The sequence below is a fragment of the Rhinolophus ferrumequinum genome, chromosome 16, assembly GCF_004115265.2.
Source record: "Rhinolophus ferrumequinum isolate MPI-CBG mRhiFer1 chromosome 16, mRhiFer1_v1.p, whole genome shotgun sequence".
In the NCBI taxonomy this organism is placed as follows: domain Eukaryota; kingdom Metazoa; phylum Chordata; class Mammalia; order Chiroptera; family Rhinolophidae; genus Rhinolophus; species Rhinolophus ferrumequinum.
Window position 1 is genome coordinate 45,471,698 of NC_046299.1, and position 25,082 is coordinate 45,496,779.

Consider the following 25,082-nt stretch of genomic DNA (forward strand, 5'->3'; position numbering starts at 1 on the left):
AGGCGGGGTAATGAAATGATAATTAGTGATCACATGTTTGGAGAAACAGGTTATAAAAGGCTGAGCCACTACTGATGAGAAAGGTTTGCCCACTCACTATTGGAATGTATTGTGCAAGTTATTCTAAATAAAATGAAAGCTTAGCTACTAAGGCTTGGAAAGACCTCTGAGGGGGAAAAAAAGGGTCCAGCAATTTAGGGTGCATAATGTCTAATTTTGAGACCCTACTGAAGACCTTCAAAACAGTAGTTAATAAAACCTAATTTAACCACTTGCCTTATTATGTATGATTAATGTAGATGTATGAGTGTGTGTGTGTGTGTGTGTGTGTGTGTGTGTGTGTGTGTGTCTTGTTCTTGATATCTCCAGATACAGGTTTTTATTTCTTTGGTAAGTAAATGAGTTATGATTGCAACAATCATACAGTTGGATAATTGAAAGGGTTTACAAAATTCAAAATAACATACTCACATAAAACTTATTCAAGATAAAGAATACAGCAAAGCAGGAGAAAAAATGTGCAAGCCAGCATCAGAGGCTTGGAGATTTGCAGGAACACCTACCCAGGCTTTTCTTACTCACACAGGATGCACTTCATCTCTGGGTTATGAAGCATCAAGACACATACAAGAAGTTGTGGTTTAGGAGAGTGCAAGCAAAAGATTTTGACAGAGTCTTTTATGGCCCACTGGTCAAAGCCAAGCTATGGTAACTAGGTAAACACGTATAAGCCATCAATCTACATATCTTTAAACAATGTAGAGAAGAAGCTGGCCTTGGGTGCCACCAGGGGGATTTCAAACTTTAGACAATAAATAAATTACTACCATTGTTTCCCTGAAAATAAGACCAGATCTCATATTAATTTTTGCTCCAAAAGATGCATTAGGGCATATTTTCAGGGTATGTCTTATTTTTTGATGTACAACAATCTACATTTATTCAAATACAGTCATGTCATCTTCTTCTAGAATATCGTCATAATGTACTAAACGTGTCTGTCTCACTGACGATCTGAACTGGAGCTTATTTTCAGGGTAGGTCTTATTTTCGGGGAAACACATTAGCTAGGCCCTCTTCTTTATCACACCCAAAAGTCAAACCAGGCTTCCAGATGCCCATGGAGATAAGCATAGAGATAACCCAGTCATGTTGCAAGATGGTTCTATTTTATATAATGATCATTAAACACACAGAGACACAAAAATCAATCACTTTACATATAACATAGCATATGCACTATACATACATAGCTATACTAATATTAAATATAATAAATTATATGATAAAATAACGTATTATCAATTGATACAAACATATGTGCATATGTATATGGGTACATATGTCATTTATACATACATAAATATGTACAGCTATGTATTTATAATAGGTATAGTAGGTAATGCTTATCATGTGACATGTAATCTGGTTTCTTAACAATGACAAAAGACAGGACAAATATAGACAATAAACAAATATAAATAATCAAGCACAAGCCAATAAGTTTTCAATCAGGCAGAGTTTTAAAATATTAGGTTTATGTAGTTAGGTTCACGATATTCTAAACCTACTGGATGGGATCTGTATATTAATATCTTTTAGAAAGGATAGTGAATTGCTTTCTTTATCATGTGAATAATTTAATGATTCTCTGAATATATCCAGACTCCTTTTAGAATTTTTTTTTTTCAGCCCATTGACTCTCTGTTCTATTTTGGATCAATAATTTTCTAGAGCTGCTAGAGCTATGTCACCTTGTCATTTTATTCATTACACTCTTGAGTTAGATTTACTATTTCAGTTTTCCATGACTTATTATTTCTGTTTTTTTCCTCTCTTGTTTTGAGTACCTTTTCAAGTAATTTCTCAAAAAGTTTATGCAACTTAAATATCCTGACTTTTTATGCATACACAAAGGTTTTTATTTTGCCACAGATCTTAAATAAATATAATATTTTCAGTTCAAATTGTTTTTTCACTGAATGTGGAGTCATTGCTTCATTGTTTTCCAGAATTCAGTGCTGCTGAAAAGTCAACATCAGGCAGGGTCATACCCTTACCTCCTTGATGGTTTCTGCTTGTGTATATTTTAAATTGAGGTATGTGTTACTCTTTTTAATCTACCTTCCTTTCCAGCAGCTTTCTATTTCTGCATTTGTTTTAATTTTCATTTATTTATTTTTTTCTGATGAGCTCACACCCATGCATTTGCCATCATGGGTTTATTATTCCCTTTTGTGACCCTTTATAGTTATTTTAAAAGGATGTTAAACTAGAATGGGGTACGCATAGCTGCCTTCTTCCTAACATTTTAAATAGATTTTTTAAAAGGCGGAAAAAATCATCGTTAGTCCCTGGACTCAAACTTATTTGATGGTAATTCTGAAGACAGAATGATTACATTAACAGACATAATGAATAAACAACAACTATTTGAATACACAAATAATTGGTACACAGAAGAATAAATAAATGGGATAGGGGATAAGGGAAGTAAAATATTTTAACTTACTGCTTCTTCCCTCAAAAATATGTTTTTCTTTTTCTTTTTTTTTTTTTTACCAAATCAATACTCTAATACCTCTTTTTAGATATATAAGACTTTTAAGGCAAGAGCTAAAGGAATGTGCATAACCTTTCTTAAATCACTATAACCTACAATCAACATAAACTTTAGAATATCTGGAATCTTAAAGAAATACTGCCAGCAGTATTTATAATAAATGATACCTTAAAAAATTTCTATTATCAGAAGAGAAATTTTATAATATAAATTGTTCACTTAACTTTAACTGCTATGGATTTCAGCAGACAGTAAAATTAAATGGTGGATGATCATCAGAATATAAGACATTTTCTAAGATACTACTGGGTTACTAATACATTTCAGGAGAAGAAAATTATTCCCAGGTTCTTAGCCTGCTGTGTAGGATTGTTAAACAGTAATACTTCCTTCTGTAATTGATGAAAGAGAAAGTTGTAAATTACCATAAGCTAGAAAATGTAATATGTTAAATGAAAATATATGTCAGCAGTAATTAGCCTGGGTCCATGGTGGGAAAGATTTTCCAATTGCCTAAAATCTCTTTGGCTTTTCTTGAACTACCTCTATTCTCACTGAGCTGGTCAAACTGGAAACAAGATCAATGTTTAAGGATACTTCTTTATTCCACTTGTTCTTCTCCCAGCACTGTTCTTCCAGCTATGGCTATCATTTAAAAAACCCTTCCCTCCTTCAGTTAAACAATTTTTCTTTCCTTCATTAAAGATCTTGAGATATCCACTATGTGTATAAATTCCCCAAGTTTAGCGTTTTCACCAAGAGGTGAAATAATCTTTAACCACCCAGTCATGATTAAGGACTTACTGACTTCATTAAAGAAAATATTCATATTTATTTATAAAGCTTGTAAATAACACTTTCATTTGAAAATGTTGGTGGGCAAATGTGTTTTTCTCTTCAAGATGAGATGCTCTTTCAGCATTTGCTTTCATGCTTTCCAAGTCTGAAAGTGTAAATGCAATATTGCCTTATTTTGGCAACAGCTATAGGTACTGCCACCTTAGAAAGGCTGACATCTTCACTTACTACATTTACTCTTATCTTGGAAACTTGACGAGATCACCGTGCCCATTGTGACCACCCCCACCCAACCAGGACTACATTTGAGGAATCCCATTTAAAAAATGGCATGACAGACAGGTGGGAAGGAGAGGCTGGACATGAAATGACTAAAACTACTGTCAATTCAGCTCTGCTTCTGCACCAATTAACACTAAGGAAATACAATCTGATATATACATTCAACTTCCCATGGCTTCTGCTCTTTCCAACGCCAAAGGAATGAAAATCTGAGAGAGATACCACCTCATTTTATTTTCTAAATTCAGTGAGCTTGAACCTCAAATTTAGCTTTACGGATGAGTATATAAAAGATTTATCAGCTCACATCAATAAATATATAACCAGACTTTCTAGGCATATGTAAAGATCTCTGAAAAAGTAAAATTAACTGTCTTTACAACTGAGAGCTATTAATACATGAAATAGATTCTTGTAACAACTGAAGGGAGTCAGGTCATTAGTTACATAATTCTGGCTTTCAAGATGGAGTAGAAGGAAAAAGCCTCCTGCCGAATATTGTCTACATTTCTAAAATCACACACTATGTTAGTTTATAAAACATTTTACAGTAATTCTATTGTAAAAATACGTAATTGTTGAATTGCCTAGTTGATGACAGCCTAGCCCCGAGCTTCGAACAACTGTGCTGTGGAATACGGGTGTATTTTAGAGGGTTATTGGGGTGTTGAAATATGGATGCCCATAGCATTCGGGATGACTATCTGGGAAAGACCTAACACTGCTTAAGCCCCTAGAACCTCTGATCCCCTCTGGGCTTCAATAGCCATTTCTGGTTTCCCAGTGACCATGCTATTACAAAGAATGTCTAGTCGTTAGTAAATATTAAAATAAATGAAGTCAAAGTACCTATCCCTTTGTATTTAACACAAAATAATACAGATTAATGGAGTATCACTGTACATTTAAACAATAATAGGATTACGGGTCTGTTAAACGTTGTCGTTGTTGTTAAAGAAAGAAAAAAAAGGAAGAAACACTTGAATGATACATTTTTCCACTTTTTTACAAGGCTTCATAGACTTTTACGTGTCTTTCTTGTCACTATCGTGGCAGTAGAATAATGTTCACATCATATATCCTGTTAAGGCCCATCCTCCCTAAAACATACTTAGATTTGGAGGGATACCATAATACCTTGTTAAATAAATCTACCAGGAATAAAGCATGTTTTTTTTTTTTTCTGTTTACTTTTCAAATTTCATAAACCATCTGAAGGAATTGGGATTGGCAAAAAGCTGTTCAAAGGCAGCATTGCTGATCAGGTTACATGGTGGGAGTGTTTCCATAGTCCCAACATCGATGATGACCAACCAAGTTGGTACCGTCAGTCTTCAACTTCCCTTCTCTTTTTACTCCCCTGTTGATGTCCTCCTCTCCTGCTCTTCACCACTCCCACCTCCCTCTGTTCAAAGCCTCCCAAGGCCCTTCCTATGTGGGGACAGGAGTTTTACTGTGGGGCAGAGTGCTGTCTCCATAGATTCCATAGATGCTCAAAGAACCCGGAGTAGCCATCATCTCTCACCCTAAGCCCCTGCCATGCTGACAGTCAAGATGTGGGTACATTTTTTAAACTCTACTAATATGATGTTTCTCTCCAGAAAGTTGAATTCAGAGCAAATGAGGCAAAAGCAGGAATGAGTTTAGAATTTATTCCGGTGGTGAAAGTATCTGGAATGTGGCGGCAAATGAGCATACCATCTGTGGGGTCCAGTGTCTTAATGTTAGGCTGCCAATAATGGCATTAAATGTTCAGAGAGGGCTGGAATAACAGCTCAAACAGCTGTTCTTTGGGATAACTAACTGGGTTGCTATATGGAGCATCCCTTGCCGTCTGTCTATTTTCTCTTCTTGTTCTCCAGACTTCTTGTGTTTGTTTATTTATTCATGTTTCTGCCTAATTTAGCCATAGATAGATTCTGTTGTTTGCAATCCAAAACTGAAACTGGGGCTTTATGGCCCAATCCTTTTACATATAAGTTATTTTCCTTTTTACTTATCCCTACTACATAAAGGCCCATAAAAGAAATCTGAATTAGGCTTATTTATAGAAAATGTGTGAAAATAGGATCAGGAAGAAAGGTATGATCTAGTTCTCTTTCCACATAACATATTCTTTGGCTGGAGAACACGCATCGGAGGCTGGTCACAGGAGTTCTAGAATAAAGAGAGTGCAAGACCTGGAGAGCATCTTTTCACAGGTGAATATGCACACATCAGGTACACAAACTCCACTTCCTTTTGCAATCACTCCTTCCTCAATACCTTTCACCTGTCCTCAGTCCATCCTTCATTTAGCATCAGCCTCATAGTTACATAGTTTACACTTTCCAGATAGGGGAATGTTTCAACCCTTTTATATAATTTTTAGAAATCCACTCTCAAGCTCTCCATGTTATTTCTTCTTTTGACAATAATATTTTTACCACTGTGTCAGAATGTATCCTTTTTATTAATAAGAATAATATCAATAGTGGATTTTAGATTATTCCAAGTACCTCTCTTAGGATCTGACCATATCAGAAAGGTAAAAAAAGATTTGTTATAAACATATATAACACAGTGCATACAAGAAAGTTCCATTCTTATGGTATATTTTTTCCTGACAATTTTTTATTTCCAATTACTTAAAATGGTAAAATAAGGAAGTACCCTCAGCCCCCTAAGTAGATCTATGTCTTACTCATATCCAGTTCTCTTTGGACAGAAAATGGGTTTTCCACTCAGAAGTTCTAGTAGCTGCTTTCTTCCATTCACAATGTTAGTTCAAGGTCCCGAATTTCTGTGACAACAGAAGCACTTCTGAGGCCATGGGATCTTATTCTCGTTTAAATGTGCCAGACTGTCATTTAACTTTTGTTTTTCACATCACCAACATGAAGACACTTGGTTATCCAGGTTAGCCGAGTGATTTGCTGACAGAAGCGTCTTGATAATGCTCTCCGACTGTGTTAAAGGGTGTGAGAGTAGGCTTAATGCCAAAGTAAGAAAGTACGTAATTTGGAGGCCTGTCTTAGACTACCAAGGTAGGGAACTTTGCCAGTGATGGTTTCCAAGTTAGAAGTCACTGTTGCTACCCTTTATAGGGATTTGCTGGAAGCATTAGTGAAATTAGGTTCAGCAGGATCTTTCATCAGATGCAGTTCAAGGATGGTTCTTGTAAGTAACTGAGCATACAATAGTCATGATCTCTTATCAGAATCTTGCTAAAGAACCTTGTATGAATGTGAACCCAAGTTTTCTGAAAGTGGCTAATATCTAGCTCTGGACAGTAATGAATCACTTCCGCTACCTTTTCACTACCCCTTGATTTGACCTAGTCCACTGCTTTAGAGTTTTGTTATTTTCCTGAACTGGGATGACAACGTGTTCTCTTCCTTAACTGTATTAGACTGTGTCATAGTATAACCTTGTAGTGAATTTTAAATTTAAAAAGTTGAGAAAAGGACTTGAGCTCCTCTACTATGTGTAGAATGTTCCTGGTAAATATAAAAGTAAACAAAATGTGGTGTCTGCCTTTAAAGATGATATAGTCTGATGGGAGAAACTAGCATGTAAATGGTTGTGATACAAGGCAAAGTAAAATAGGCATTAACTATAGGACAAGCTCATCCATGGTAACACAGATAATGGAACAATTCCTTCTAACTGCAAGGGAATCAGAAGCTTCTTTACAAACGTGGTGGCATTTAAGAAAGTGTTGAAGAACAATTGTAAGTTTAGTAGAGAAGAAAAGGCATTTTATTGCTGGAATAGAATTACCAAAAGCATACAGGCTCGATTCAAGAATTGTGTTTGCTTTTTTTGTTTGTTTGTTTTAATCTAGCACATACAAGGCACTATTGCCTTCACGTTACAATCCAGAAGGCTTGTTATTAAACAAAAAGTCAATATATTTTTTATCCCCTATCAGGAATGCCTGACTGATGGAGGAGCTTAGTAACGGAAGAATTGGGCAGAATAAAGAATTTCTCATGGAGATTACAATACTATGCCTTTGCCTGAATAAAAGGCAGCATTCCAGATGTTGCCTACATTTCACTAAAACCAACTGCTAGGATTTATGGAAATGCAAATACAACTGTGACAGGGCAACTCTATATCCTAATGCAGAGAAAATACTTAGAAGATCATCAAATCTTGAAAATGTGCTAACGAGCCACAAAGTCTGATTAAAATCAAACGTGCAATGTTCCAAAATATTCTTTGTGGTTTAGATAAGTATAGATTAGGTTTCAACATCGATGACAGTACTTTAAGACAAATTTTGCAAAGATAAGGAGGTATCAGGAATAAAAACAATTCAAAATGGATCCTGATTAACTTATTTTCAGGAAGCAGGTTAAGACCTGAGAACTGGGTTAGAGAAAAAGAAGGAAAGTAGAACAGGCCATATATGTAGACCATTCACTTGATAAAAATGTGACCTATTAAAGCTTCATAACACAAAACATGACATTTCAAATTACTTAATTTGATAATTATTTGTAAATAATAAATCCAAGTTTTGAGCAGATGTGAACAAAAATAAACATCTTCTGTTACTTAATTGTGGAGAATAGAATACTTGGAAGCATGTTTCACAGACAATGGGAGAGAAAAATGCTCTCTACGGGAGAGAAAAACGCTCACATATTTCAACGTTGATTAAGATCAAATTGATCTAATTAGTGTTTTCATATAATTTATTGCTCAGAATTCCGTTTAGAGAGGCATGCTTTTAATAAATTTCAAGGAAAACTGGAGAAAAGTTGGAATTAGACACATAAAACAAAAAATGAGAAGCTTTCCCCAAAGGATAGCCAAAAATTATCTGAAATAAAATTACAAAATTGGAAAGTCATAAACTACATTTTTATATCAGTAAGCTGTGACTTATACAAACTAACCCAGGACTAACCTACATTTGTTATATTTTGGGCACAGGACATAATTTATGTGGAAAATTTTAATTAAAGGTACCTACAACTAATTAGAGAAAACAGAACTTCTCTCTCTTCTGATTGAATGATAATGTGGCCATATCGGTTATTTTGCAAGGTCACTATAAATCATAGAAGTATCGACAAACTTGTAAATAAATGTATAAATAATTTTGTTTCATATTTTTTTTCTGACTCCAGATCATAAGAATTGATTTTGAACAAATTGGTCCCACAACATACTTCACATTCTAGACTCTTGAGAATTTCACTTCCACTTCTTTGCTTATGGCAGATATGGATTCTATCCTATGGAGATTAAAACTATAAACTTGGTACTTCACACAGACATTGTGACCAGAAGCGTATGTCCACAAGACGTTACTAATGTGATTGCAAAACTGAGACAGAGGCAAGACGCAGGTAAAATCCTGGTAGACTTTATCTATTCAATTCCTTACAGGAAATTTTCATTTGGCTGAAAAGAGAACCCTTAATTCATTCTTCTTTTACTTATAGTTCCATTCTCAGAGGGTAGAAAAAAATTAGGTAACTCTATACTTGATTTTTACCAGTAAGAAAGAACCAGTTAAATTTAGTTTAAGGAAGAGATGCTGAACTACCATAACACAATCATCTCCTTAAGCAAGTAAATAGCTCATTGCTAAAGTGACAATCACATGATCTATTTGTGATACCAGTGGCTTTTGTGGAATTGGTATAGAAATATAATATCAAGAGTTGTAGATATACCTCCTCCATATTTCCTTAGCATATCTTTAGTGTTTTATTATTTTTAGAAATATTTTTAAAGAGGTAATGAGAAAATTATGTACCAAGATTCATCAATAATTTTCTGTATCAACATGCTAGGTAGAGAGCAACACTAATCATCAATTATCTACAAATCTTGCTAAGCTTGCTTTGTGATATACATCTTTAGAAATAGTCGCTCGTGAAGGTTATTCAGCTGTTGATATTTTTCTTAGTTAATTAATTTTAAGGTGCATTTCCTCCCCATCCTTCCCAAAAGTTACCACACCCTCCTCCCTTCTACCCCTTTCATTACACAATACGCATATTGTCCAAATTTAATATGCCCTATGCATATCATAAAGAACAACTCTCTAGATTGGATCAATGATTTCAATATGGAATCTCAAATATACTAGGAATAATTGGTGTACCGTCACACTAACAATAAGAGGTAATCAATAAGAAAATTCAACATGGGGATTTTAAAAATCACCAGGGATTTTCACAGGAGAAAGTTCTGCCATGATGACCTATAAAAATAGTTGACTGCCCTCATTCAAATTATATCTGTTGTTTCTGAATCCATATGAATTCCAATGCTTTTGCAACTTTCTTGGAGAAATATTGATAGTGTGAAAGATAAGAATGCCATTTTACTGAGTCATTCAAGAACAACGCATTTACTAGCTGATTTTAGAAACTCTTGAGTGCTGAAACGAAAACATAATCTTGATTCCACATTTTTTAAGTAATCAAAGAAGACTATGTGAAAGAACAAAATGTTGTTTTGCAAACAGACTGCAAAAGAAGGTAGAGAGCATTTCTCTGGAAACACAGAAGTTTGCCCTGTTTGAGTAATGCAAACAAAAACCTGGGCATTCCAATGATATAGCTAAAAGAAGGTTTGAAAACTATTATAAATTTATCACACCTGGCCTAATTATATTTCCTAACAGCTCTGGCATTAGTGAATATTCAATCAGTGGCTAAGGCATGTAGATAATTTATATAATGCACCTATTTATAAAAAACTTATTTTCCCATGCAAGCCCCTATCACTATCAAATAGTAGAGCAATCTGCTTCAAAACAACCAACACAGGTCGAGAACTTCTTTCCACATGGATAAGGGGTAGATACATAGATTAAAATATGAGGAACAGTGCAGCTGTTCTTGGGGACGGAGACTTACCAGTACTTGTAAGGAAGTTAACATTTCTCATCACACTTTCAGTATAATCCCCTGGCTCGTAACTGTCCATTTCGCCTGTGACAATGTGAGCAACTCTTGCAGCCCGACCTCTGATAGCACCGGCAGCTCGGTCTAAGTTATCAGCATCCTGGTCTCGCAAGGCTATGATGCATTTGTTGACATCTTCTAGTATATGGCTCTCTGTAAGTAAAAATTAGGTTTTTTTTAAGAGATCAAATTAGTTTTCTGGATTTGTTTTTTTTCATCACACAAATCTAGCATATTATAATTTGTTAACTTTTGACTTCAGTTGTGATGCATGCTGGGAATGAAGGACACTGACAATTAGGAAGGAAAAATACAGATGCAATTATGCTTATATCTCTTTAACAGCAAAATTTGTGAAATATAGAATTTTATATTTTATCAACAATTTTTATAGATGATATGTTATTTTAGAGTCCAGTTGTTGTAGATGATGTTTCAGATTTGAGTGATTTGTAGGTAGAAATTAAGGCAAGTTTCTAGATTCAAACAAAAATAAATTATATAATGGTGGGATACTTAATTATGATTAAAAGCAACACTATACAGATTAGAAAACTCTTTAAAAATATTACCTGCCCTAAATATATAGAAAAATAAAACTATAGAGTCCATTCAAGTAGTGTTCATTGGTGTACAATGAGATTTAACACAATTACAGAAATCGTATAAATTAGTAAATAATGCAAAATATGAAATACAGAGAGTGCCAAAAAATGTATACACATTTTAAGAAAGGAATAAACCATATTAAAATTGTAATACTAAATATATACTGACAACAAAAGATGAATACAAGTCATGTGTATACATTTTTTGGCACCCCTGGTAAAGAGCAACTTCACTACATCTGTGAAAACAAGTATGAAAAGGGCTTTAAAAAGATTGACTTGAAGCAAATGAATCCCTGAGAAAGTTGCCCACTTGGAAATATCTCCTGACTTCTCTCTCTCTCTCTTTCCCTCCTTGCAACATTAGAGCATGAAGACAGCAGAGTATTCTTAGTATAACACTAAGTTTTCTTTTTCTATAAAATGTTTAATACTCTCAGATAAAATTAATGATATATGGAATATCGAGAAGCATGGGCATTAATATTTCTAAGAAATTAAGAGACTACTCAAAGAATTAGTGTTTTGCTTCTGGCTATATAAAACGAATCCCCACTCAAAATTCTTAAAAATATACATAGAAAATTACTACAACAAAAAGACCTCTGTAATTCCAGAACATATTGTTAACTTCCCCTCTCTCCATATATATGTTCACTACCTACAAGTAAGCTATACAGGACAGGCATTCATGAAGTGATCTCCCAGCAGTCACACCTTCCTCCTACTGTGCAGAGCATAAAATTCAAACTACCAAAGACTATTGTCCCTGGTGACCTTCTTATACCTGATGTCTATCATTCCTCCGGAGGCCCCTTACATTTCAATTATATCTATATTATGATTTCCATAATCCACCATGTTCTTCCATGCCTCTATTAGAAGGCATATTAGAACCTTAACCTAGATTGTTCTTTTGGGTTCCTGGACCCAGTTTCAACATGTGTCCCAATTTCAGTGTGTGTGTGTGTGTGTGTGTGTGTGTGTGTGTGTAGGCTTCCCTGCACCAACAAGTAATCCGCTGGGCACTAACCGGATATCCTATAATTTAATTCAATTCTGACCCTGTCTAACCAGAGATAGCATCAGATTCCATGGTTAAGGGTTCAGTCCTTCAAGGCTTCCTCTCCACACCCCCACTTCATACAACAGTCACAAGGTTGTTACCTGTACTTCTGATCAACTACCTATAAATCAGAGGTTCACACATTCCCTGTTTGAGGTTTGATTAATTTGTTAAAGCAGCTTATAGAGCTCAGAGAAACATTTTACTACCTAGATTTAACTTTTATAACTCAGGAACAGCCAGATGGAAGAGAGGCATAAAGCTAGGTATGGGAAAGCGTGCTGAACTTCCATTCCTTCTCCATGCACACCACTTTCCCCACATCACCATGTGTTCGCCAACACAAGCTTTTTGAACCTGGTCTCTTTGGGTTTTTATAGAGGCTTCATTACATAGGCACAACTCATTAAATTATTGGCCATGGGTGATTAATTCACCTCTGTCTCCTCTCCTGTACCTGGAGGTTAAGGGGTGGGACTGAAAGTTCCAAACCTCTAATCTCCTGGTTGGTTCCCTGTGCAAACAGTCCTCATCCTTAGATGAGAACCAAAAGTCACCTCTTTAATACAAAAGATACGTTTATAGCTCTCATCACTTAGGAAATTCCAAGGATGTTAGGAGCTCTGTGCTCCTAAATGGGATGCACACCAAATAGATATTTCTAATAAATCATTATATCACACCTACAAATCCTCTTTGGTCTGCTTGATCAACTTATACTATTTTTCAAGAAACTACCTAATCATTCCTCAGGAAATCCATGCTTATCTAGAATAAGACAAAACTAGTTCCATGTTGTTTGGGATTCCCATAAAATGGTTTATATGTTTACATTAGTACTTCTTCCCATGTTTTAATGATGTACTAATGAAACAATCTCTCTGGTAGACTATGAAATATATGTGAGTAGGGATTTTATCTTATTACTTGAGGCATCCTACCTATTCCTTAGTACAATACACGGCACTTGTTAGGTTAAAAAGAAGACTTCTTGAATGAATGAATGAATGAATGAATGAATGAATGAATGAATGATGAAGTCCTCTTATAAGATGCGCCTGGGAACAGTAAAGTATTTTGTCTAAATACTAAATCATGGGTTATGAACACAAATAGAAACATTTATGTGTCCGCAAGTATAGTTAATTTGACCCATATCAAGAACAGCTGTAATTTGCATGAAAAAGATTAAACATTGAAAACCTTTGTTATAATTTCACTAGAGTTTTAACCTAATTTGCAGCATTCAGTTATGAATGTGTCATTAAGGCATATAATAAATCTCGGCATAATCCCATCTCAACAGAAATTGCATGTATATCATCACTATCATAGTTCCCATGGAACTGAAGGACAAGTTTAAATGCGGAAGGCGTAATAATCATGAGTTTTTTTAAAGTCCACAGATATGCACTTTAATGACACATTAGGAAGTTGTTATTTTTCAAGCACGTTGGTAATTTTCTTAAATAAACACAACATATATGAATACAATGAATGTTTAATCTGTATTCACTAAAGGTGCTTAATTTTAGATCGCAAAGCTGTTTTTGCTTAGTCCTATGAAATTTAAAAGATTTGGGGAAAAAAACAATATTCATTCTTGGCAGATTCAGTAACTAATTAACCATGTAATTTCTGTTTAATTAACAATGAAATCACAACTGCCCAAAACTATTTATTCTAGTGAATTTTGCACAGGAAGAAGTATGCAAAGAATATTCACTAATGATGAATTGAATGTTCACCTCTTCTATATATAGAACAATATATACACTCTCAACAATTTATTTTATTATTTAAATAATAAATTATTTAAATTATTTTATTATTTAATAAAAATTATAGCATGGATTCTGGGTTGTTATTTTTTTCTTTTTTTCTTTTTCTTTTTTTTTTTGTCCTTTTCTGCTTGGCCTTATAGAAGTTTCTGTGGGTATGGCTTTGGACGGAGCAACAAAATCAGAAACCATAAAATTAATCATTCTGAAGGTGAGGTGAGGTGAGACAGAGAAATAAAAGTCCTACATGAACATATACAATACGAAAAAATAATACATGAAATAAGTGACAAGAAGCATATAACCAGACTTTTTCAGAAGCAGATATAATATTGAAAATGCTGGTGTTGATGACTAAATGATCTTTTGAATTACTTAGGCTAAATAGCAGAAAACTATTAGGAAAGTTTTGTCAAATTTCCATTATTGTGACACTTTCCCATTACCCTGAATGTTTACCAAACTGCCAGCAACAATTATTTCCATGAAATTCTAAACGTAGAGTGCTAGAAAAAGAAAAAAAAAGAATATGTTGGGTACTTCCCACATACGCACAATAACTAAACATTAAACTAATTTCTTAAAAACAGTTATTCCTTTGCTGTTCATATTTCGGGTGAATTTAAGTAGCTAAAAAGGCCTTCAAAAGAGCTTCCATTTTTATGCCTACATATATGACCTTAAACCTCTAAGGAAAGAAATAAAACACCAAATACCTTGTATAAAACTTCCTACAGATGTATCTCTCAAGTCTTTGCTGACTTGGGTTATTTATTAGACATAGCAAAAATCACTAGGAGCTCTACTTCCAATTTATTTTTTTCTCAACTGTAGATGCACTTGGACTTAAGAATTATATCATTTTAAAAATGAGGCTTAAAAGCAAGAAAATGTTATTGTAAAGCAAGCCATTCGGAATATTATGTGCTTTGAAGAACTGATTGAAGATTTGTCTTAATAGTTTCAAAGTGTCAGCTTAACATGTGATTTGGGGGTAGGGGTGGAACGACCTGGTGTTACTGCAAACCCTGAAGTACATTATTTTAAGAGCAGAGAATTGCTAAACTACTAGCAATTTCTGTCAATCGCTTTAGCTGTCCTGTGATACAAAGGGTGTTCTCTGTTATTTTGGAAAACAGGAAAAAACAGGGCAATAAAGATACTGATCTTAGACTAAAAGTTACTTCATTTGTAGCAAACTTCTCTGAGTAACTCCACCTTTAGTCACTGTAGCAAGTATAGCAAAATGAGATTTTGAATTGTCAACTGATGGTGGTTAGCGCCAATTCAACACCAACAAGAATCCCGATTTATGGTGAGGCGAAGAAGGAAATTTTATTCCATGCAAATAGCTCAATTATGAAGCAGCATGGCTGTGAAATAGCATGGCTGTGAGGTAGCCCTAGGGCGAGGTAGCCCACTCCAGCAAGACATCTCTGCTCTGCTACATTCTGGTCTGGTGAGATGTCTTCAGTGTTTCAGTTTCAGCCAGGGAAATGAAGTCTTCAGTACTGAAAGGGGAATGTGCACTCCCTGAGCCAGAGGGGAGTTGACTTATATAGACAAAAGTGTCTGCCCCTGGTCCCTGATTAGTCCATCTTCATGGAAATGATGACTACAAATCCTCACAATTTGATTGGTCCAAAAATCACTGACCTGATTGGTCAGAATTGACCCATTCTGACTGGTCAGTAAAGATGCTGATGGGTATTGGTTGGAATATATTTCTAGGAACTCCTTTATAAAGGATGGCTAAGATGGCAGGAACACAGTGCAGGCAGTTCACTGCAGGCTTCTCCCTGAAGTGTGGTTTGCATGAAAGGACCCTGTTTAGAAATGGCCTTTAGGCTCTGCTTTTAAATTTGATCTCAGTTAGCCACCAGGAACCCATCTTAATAGGTGTCTTCTTTCTCAGGGTCACGTAATTACAATGCACGTAATTTTTTTCTACGATTTTTTCTTAATTCTTTAGTTTTCCACAGTTAAAGTTAGAATTTGTCACAGGAACTATAGAAAACAAACAAAATCCACTGAAAACAGAAGGTTAATTTATTAGCTTTTGACCTCCAAAGCAGAGTTTTATAGCCCAAAGAATAGACTGAAAGTAGGAACATATTTTATTTGCAAAATCCAGGTGTTGTTGACAGGCAAAAGTTGTTTCGTTTCAATTTCCAAAGCTGGGCTTTGAATATTTCAATGGCAAAGCCTGGCGATGTAGACAGTTTATGCCATAACCCACTGAATAGGGAATAATACACCAAAACTGTTTTCTCCTCTGATAGGTGCATACCTAAGACAAAAGTCTAAGGAGAAGGCAAGATGAGAGAAAACAGTATTTTTCTGAAGAGAAAGTTTATTTTTTCCTAGAGACTGAGTTATAAATCAAAAGAGATTGAGCTAATTAAATTGACAAGATTAAGGTTAGCTACCCACTGTATAAGAGCTCAGAATGTTAAGCTAAGTTTAATTATAAGAAAATAAGTTGCCATTTTGCAAACAGATCTATAGCTGTGCATTTAAAACTCATTAAGTAGGCAGCTACACAAATGTTCAACAAACAAAAACAAACATATGCTAATTTTTCTTCCTCTTTTACCAAAAACATGAAACTAGAAAGCACTTTTTTTCCTCTTTACCATAATTTTATTTTACAGACACCTGCATGTGTGATGGTTGTGAATCGGGAGGGATATCTTGGCAGAGGAGGTCTCCAAGGAGAAGCGAGAGACCCCAGCCCAACACCAGGCTCCCCAACCCAGAGTACCAATGCCAGGAAGAGGGGACAACAATTATGTATAGTGTTGGACGGGTACTAGACTACCGGGGAGGATCACTGCATGAACTGTGTAAATGTCCAACCATTATGCTATATACCTGAGAATAATATAAAATAATACTCAAAGTCAGTGATGAGAAAAATAAATAATAAGAAATTTAGAAAATAATGAACAAAAATTTACAATTCCACTATCCCCTGCCTTTCTCCCCAAAAAAACTCAAAAAGCAAACAGAATGTACTGGTATATAAGTTAATTGTGTGTATCTACTTTAAGTTGGTCAAAATTTCTGTTTGGCAAGAATTTGATCATGATGATTGGTCTCCAAATTAATTGATATCCTACATAAAGATCTATGCAAGTATTACTTTAAAAACAAAAAGAGTATACATATAGCTAAATGGAAATTTTTTAAATGCCTCATCCCTTTTTACAACTTTAAAAACTTTTCTTTTGTCTCCGCTCCTGAACCTAAGGAGTACTGTGTTAGAAAATGTAGATGATATAAAATATAAATAAGGCACAATCTGTCTGCAAAGGGTTTGTAACCTAAACAGAAGTAATTATTTTCTCTATTGTCTTTTATTCTTCCCAAAATACAATAGTCCGAAATTATCAATATTTTATCATTTCAATGAAGTTTTGTTAACCTTTATCTCAAAAGTTTGCCCGGTTTCTCTGCATTACAAGCCGTTTATTCTTCATTGGACTTTAACCAGCTCAAACTTACCTGGCCTACTTCTGACAATAATCAAAAGAGAAATAAAGTTAAAGATTTCTATTCCCAAACTAGTTCTTTACCAACCATACTTATAGGAACTCTGCAGTACTTATGTAGACACAAATCTATAGAAATAAAAACCACGAAAGGAAAATCACTGAAGCCTTCATGTTTCTTTTAAGTGTATGCTATGTAAGTTCTTATAACAGTTTCTTCTGTGAAGGAGTTAAGAAATTTATCTAAAGCTTGTAAATAGGCAAAAGGTACTATTGCTTGTTCGTTTAGTGTACTGCTAGCAGGCGTGATGCATCAGGCCTGCCTGCCAGATACCTAATTCTCCAGGACAGTGCACCTTTGTTCCACTTGCTATTTACTATTGGTTAGAATATTTTACAATTCTGTAGGGGTAGATGCTCATTTTGTTTTTAAAGCTGATAACTTGTCACACAGTGATGCAAATGAATTTTTGTATAATAGAGATGGAATAATTTGTGTAGAAAATATAATCCTTAAGTTTACATTTTTATTGTTCTGTAGGACATTAACCAGTCTTTGTTTCTAAATCAGAAAAAAAATGTTAACCATTCATTCTTTATCCAGTTCGTCTTAAATAAGCATTATCATCTTGGTGGCTCTCAACAATGAATTTTTGACACATGCTCACATTAAATTTATAAAAGTCTTGCTTTCACCTTGAAAAATATATTCTTTGACTGTGTGCTTTGACTTGGAAGCTACTAATTTTCCAAACATTTTTTTCTAGCCAGCTGAAAAAAGCATAAAGCAAAAATTACACATGAAATTATAGACTTACGGGTAAATTGCAAAACTATAAACCTCCTAGGATAAAATCTAGATAACCTTGAATTTAAAAATAAAATTTTAAATACAACACTAAAAGCATAAATGATGCAAAAAAACTGATAAGTAGGACTTGATAAAAAATAATCTGCTCTGTGTAAGATATTGTAAAGAGAATAAAAAGACAAGTCATGACTAGGAAAAAAAGTATTTGCAAAACACATATCTAATAAAGGACTAGTATCTAAAATATACAAGAGTTCTTAAAACTCAAGAATAAGAAAACAAACAAAAAATAGTTATAATGGTCAAAAGATCTGAGCAAAAACCTCAACAAAGAAGATATACAGATGACAAATAAGCATATGAAAAGATACTCAACATTGCATGTCATCAAGGAATTGCAAATAAAAATGATAATGAGATACCAACATACACCTATTAGAATGTCAAAATCCAGAATCCTGACAACACCAAGTGCTGGTGAGGATATGGAGCAAAACAAACTCTCAGTCATTTGGGAATGCAAAATGTTACAGCCACTTTGGAAGACAGTTTGGCAATTTCTTATAAATCTAAGTGTATTCTTACTATATGATGCAATACTTGTGCTTGGTATTTACTCAGATGAATGGAAAACTCATATGCCCACAAAACCTTCATATGAATGTTTTAGCAGTTTTATTTATAATTATTAAAACTTGGAAGCAACCAAGATGCTCTTCAACAGGTGAATGGATTAAAACTAACACACACACACACACACACACACACACACACACGCACGCAATTGTGACACATCCATAAATGGAATATTATTCAGCAATGAAAATAAATGAGTTATCAAGCCACAGTAAGATATGGAGGGAACATAAATGTATTGATATGTGCAAAGGTTACATAGGTACTTTATGATTCCCACTATATGACATTCTAGATAAGGCGAAACTACGGACACAGTAAAAAAGAAAATAAAAGAAGGGAAAAAAAAGTCAGTGGTTGTAAGGTATTCCAAGATAAGGAGGAAAGATGAATAAATGGAGCACAGGGTATTTTCACTGTAGAGAAACTATTCTGTATGATACTGTCATGGTGGATACATGTCACTAGACATTTGTCAAAACACATACAATTTAAAACATAGTGAATTCTAATGTAAACGATGGAATTTAGTTAGTGAATCAATGTTGGTTTATCAATTGTAACAAAGGAGACTCTTCAAATATTCAGTAGTCAATGCCAATTCCACTTTAGACATTTAATAAGCAATGTGCTTAGCTCTTCTAAAATTGGAAGAAAACTAATAATGTTGAATTTTATATATTCAGTAACTCTGATTATCACAGATGTCTACAATTAATGAGGTAGGAATCTTGTACATGTTTTAATTTTTCCAAGAATATAACTAAGAAAAACTTTGATCCTTTCCCCAATTCTCTGAGCTTTCACACAGTAATATCTCTGATTGTCAATTAGTTTGTTTGACTTTTTAACAAATAATTTTGGAATGCCTGTTGTTTTCCGGGCATTGTGTTAAGCTACATATGTGCATTATTTCATTAAATTCTTATAATCAACCTAAGAGATAGATCATTACATTTCAGTTTTAAAGATGAAGAAATCAAGTCTTTGAGCAGATAAGTATCTTTCCAAATTTCATAGTTACAGTAATTGAGCCAAAACTGTAAATCAAGTTTGTCCCACCTACTAAGGTCCTACAAATGCTAAGCTTCCATCTGGCTTTAAGATATGGTGATTCTATAATTATATTACTCAGCTATCCCCAAATGCATGATGAGAAGGGTAAATTGTAGGCTTAATTTTATTAAAGTTGTGCAAAAAAATTATAATATTATGTAACTGAATGCATTATAAGTGTTCACATTAATTTTAATTGGACGAGATATCATCTATGTGTATTTAGAAAGATAGTTTTAATTCTACAAACCTCACATAACAGTGTTCTAGTAATGTTAATATTCTGGATCTATATCGTGCCATCATTGCCCAAGGGATCCTAAAGTATTCTTGAGATGTCACCGAAGAAGATAGCAATAGAAAAAGAAATTAACAAAATTTAATCCCTCAGCTATTTAACTATTCTGTTGTAGGAACAAAAGTGTAGGTTATTGTGTTTTATGCTACTCTTATCATGACAAAGTAAACAAACAGGAAAAGTAAACTAAGGTTATTCATTCTCATTCAGCCTATACTTCCATTGACTCCTCTTAGACTGTTTTTCATGTTAATTGTCCCACTGGTTCCTCTCCCATAGACCAAGAACCTATTAACATCTAACATCAAAGCACTGGGTAAAAATAAGTAAATAAATAAATAAATAAATAAATAAATAAATAAATAAATAAATAATAGCTTTGAGGATATTACCAGATTGAACATCAGGACTGTCAGCAGGAACAGACAGTAGTGAACAATTCTCCCATTTAATGCAATAAAACCATTCAATTCCTGCACACTGGATGCTAATGTTGGATGCCTCTGTTGCTGAATACTCTTGTAAAAAATAGTATTCATTTGGGTGCTGTTCCTTGTTTATGGATGAAAATACAGAACAACTTGGGTATCCAATTATGAAATTTATACTTTTGGGCACAGGGATAAGAGCATCCTGGCACTATTTTAAATGATGTGCTTGAGATATATGACACATATAGTAGAACAGAAACACCAAAGAATATAGTATGTAAAATTACAAATGCACAGATAAAATTAGGAACAAATGAGTTGTTTATAACCTGGCAAATTTTCTTTCTTTTTTTTCCCCCCAGAAAATTAACTATGCAGTTCAATTATTTCAAGTACTGTCTGAAACACAATACTGCTCCCCATGAAAACAAAGATGGCTAATAACTAAAAAGGACAACACTGTTATTGGATAGATGCCTCAGGGAAGTTCACTTCCTGACTCAATAAATTTATTTTAAACTCAGTCACAATGCCCTTTTATTGAAATGTGTATGTCCCTTATATTTTGTTCTCAGATGCTCAAAAATTCACAGAGTAGAAAACTCTCCATGAGATTAATTCTCTTTCTCAGTCTCATTAGTAATACTTTCAAGAAATCTATTAAAAACTGAAAATCACCATGCATCTGACAAAGTCCAGGAAGTTAAAAGCAAATTTAAGGTGTGATTTCTGATTCCAAAACCAGTGTCATTCACAAAATATTATGGATCAACATGATTGTTTTTAACAATATGGAAATCCCTACAAAAGTACATGTAACAAAACGGCAAATTATAAGGATTAATAAAAAGTGAAGGGTAAAAGATACTGCTTACTATATGTAGGTACCATCCTTCCAGGAAACTCAATATACTTCATCTTAACTCAGATTTCTAAAGAATCTGTGCTTATGATTTACCTTTACATGCAATTTCTCTATGAAGTTTCCACAAAGCTCTCCCTAGAAGATTCTCTAACAGCTCCTACTCATAGTTATCCTATAACCTCTGAATTAGATCCCAATTTCACCAATCATCAGTAATTTTTCTCTTAAGAGTTCTCTCTTTATTGATGCTCTGTGTATTTATATACTGTTATTTCATTTTCTAATTTTACTTTGAAAACATACAGTGGATCCAAAATCTTATTGAATAAACATGGATTTATTTAGATATTAAAAGAATACTAAAAATCACATTTGGTTATATCGAAACAATATTTTTCTAATATGTAGGATGTAATAAAGCAGAAATAATTAACATTGAAGTTTAGTAAATTTTATTTAAAAAGCACTGAAATCATTAAGTGAAATTGTCATGAATTAAAATTTCAAGAGAGATTATAAAGATTTCCACCTTAAGTATAAGTAGGGTATCCACATAAAAGTGATATCTAGAGTTGACAGATATTAACACCTTGCTAATGGACACAGTTAGTGTGAATGCTGTGGAAGAGTTACCTAACTAAAAGGTAAAAGAGCCTTTAAAAAACTTTTATGATAGGTAAAAACAAAAACGTTTATAAGTAACTCAGCAATGGCAAACAATAAATCAGTGGAATAATTAATTAAGCATTTTAGTAAAATGAATTCACCTTTCAATCTATGCAATGGATTGGTGGAGTTAGGTTAGGAAGTGACAGTCCTCACGTTATCACGCTCAAAGAAATTTCTTTTCTAGTAAATCAAGATTCTCTCCTAGACATATGCAGGTTTACAGATTTGTGTAGTTATAAAATTTAAACCACAACTACTAACTGAAATAACAACTACTAAAAAGTTAATTTTATAATGCTAACTAACCATTGTTTGAACATCAGTAATGCCTTTATTTAATGGAATGTTATAAAACAATTTAGAAGCTTATACAATATTTAAAATGCATAAAAATATGCTTATGAGATTATTTTAAGGAAAACAATCAGAATGTATACCTATTAAAATAGGATCTTTGTTTAAAATCATATATGTTTATTTACTTGCTTATAATATAATTACATACCTTTCCAGAAAAAAGTTGGAAAATAAATTTCCAAACTCCTAATAGTAGTTTTTAATAGTTGGTGACATTATGGATAATTTCCATTATTTTTCTAAAGCATTTATTTATTTTCCATAAAATAATATTACATGTAGTAATAGATAAGTATTATCAGTTTAATAATTACTACTATCTTAAATTATATACTATTTTTAATTAAAAACGTTATTAAAGAGTGTTATTTAATAGGTAAGAATTAGAGAACCCAGCACACCGTATGTTAACAACTATATACTGCCAAAGTAAATATAAGTCTGATAGCCACAAATAAATCTTAACACCCTTAGTTCTAGCAGGATTATTTTTCCTCTGTCTCTCTCTTTCTGCCTGGAAACTAGTATTAATTACAAATCAATATTTTTTAAAAAAATCATTCATTCAATGAATATTTACACAGTTCCTATCTCTGATATTTTGCCATGTATAGGAGATTATAAGATAAATAAGTTATTGCCTTTGCTTAAAAAAAAAAAAAAAAAAACTCACAGTATAAGAAATAAGCACCTAAACAAATACTACAAGGAATATGATGAGTGCCGTAATGTACATGGGTAAGAATGGATAGACAATGTCCTTTTCCAAGAATGTGTTTCCTCTTTCTATGTTTGTACATCATTGCATTATATACTATGATTGTTCCATTGAGGTGAGATTGATCACAATGAATATGCTTTGGTCTTTGTGGAAATACTTCTTTTTTTTTTTTCTTTCTAAATCATTGTATATTCACAACTTTCTTGACGATTGTGAAGTAGAAGTGAGTAATTTTCCTATCTGAATGTCTCTGATGTCTCTAAATTAATAGAGTTTAGACACAACTAATTGATACTGTGGGAGTCATTGCTAAAGTAGTAGCTGTATAAGAACTGAAGAATTTATCAGAAGCTACTTTATTGGAACTGGTTTATGTTATGTAACCAGTTTATAAATATTATTTTATTAGGTGGTAGCTTATTGTTTATATATTATTTTTTTCTTTGTGCATTTCAGTGGTGTTTAATCACTTTTATATCCTGCAAAATACAATCCATGTCCTTTGTGTATGGACATCTTAGTTTAGCTTAGACTCAATTTAGGAAAAAAAAGAGGCATGGAAATGTTAAAATTTCCTATTTAAAAATGTTTGTTTTCTTTTTGTTTTGTTTTTTTTAAATAGTTCTTTTATTTCTTAATTATCCATCCAAGAACAAGTTTTTATCCCACACAGAAACTTCATGAGTGAAAATGGGCACGAATAGCAGTCATACATGCAGCGATTACAATGACTGCATGAGACCAGCGCAATCTATCTACAAGGTATTGTAGTTAGAACACATTTTTTGCCAAGATTCAAACATGATAAAAGATGGTAGCACATGGAATAAACGCCCATATAAAAAGGGTCACAGTAGGGGACGCTAGTGGAAGTTCTATAATGAGGTTAATGATAATAAAATCAGGAAGAAAGTAACATGACTGCAAAAATTGCTGATAGTAATGAGAGGTAAGCTGTTAAAAAGATTGATACAAAAGGTGAAACAAATTATGCTTTTTTATGCTAAGTCTAAATGAAAAGCAGAGAAATATAATCTTTGTTCAAGGTCTTGAATGAAGACATGAGACTTTTGTTTTCTTTGTAAATGCACAGCCCAGCTGACCTATACAGCTTATTCCCCTTTTAGTTCTAAATCTCTACTGTCAGACCCTCTAATCAAACCATCTTGAACAAACTCAGTGTTATTATCTCAGCAACCTTGCCTGGAAGGCCATTCCTTGCATTTAAGCATCTCTGCATGAAAAACAGATTCACAAAACATCTGGTCTGATTTCGTTTTCCTTTAATTTTCATTTTGTTGCCTTATCCATTTTATTTCCTTTTCCAATCATGTTTGTTGAGCTGCAAATAGTAATTTCCATTCGTATCTGTAGCCTTTAGTTCACTGTTTTCAGGCTTAGTGGTCTACCTTGTTGCTTCAGGATAGTTGTAAAATAAGAATTTGAGGAACTATAATCACCCTTGCTCTCTTCATACAATTTTGGAAAGTTGGCATAAATTTTATTTTCTTATAATATTATTCACACCAATAGAAAAAACCTGAGTTAAAATTGTCCATGGATGTTTTCCTAATGCTATGTATCCATGGGCTCTGATTTATTTTCCATTCCTACATCTGGTTGCCTCTTGTGTCTTCTGCTCTAGTGAGTTCTCAACATTAAATTGATTAACTAACTAACTAAATAAATAAATAAATAAAATCAAAACTGATTATTTAGAACAGTATCA

General features: G+C 33.5%; 1 protein-coding gene across 3 annotated transcripts in view; it reads right to left on the reverse strand.

The window, feature by feature from the left end:
- Nucleotides 1-25,082, reverse strand: part of CTNNA3 (catenin alpha 3) — a 1,431,866-nt gene that overhangs the window by 399,399 nt on the left and 1,007,385 nt on the right. For all 3 annotated transcript variants that reach the window (XM_033130597.1, XM_033130596.1, XM_033130595.1), the window contains exon 12: nucleotides 10,513-10,713. In XM_033130597.1, coding sequence (XP_032986488.1) covers nucleotides 10,513-10,713 — 201 coding nt within the window. The remainder of the gene's footprint in view (nucleotides 1-10,512; nucleotides 10,714-25,082) is intronic.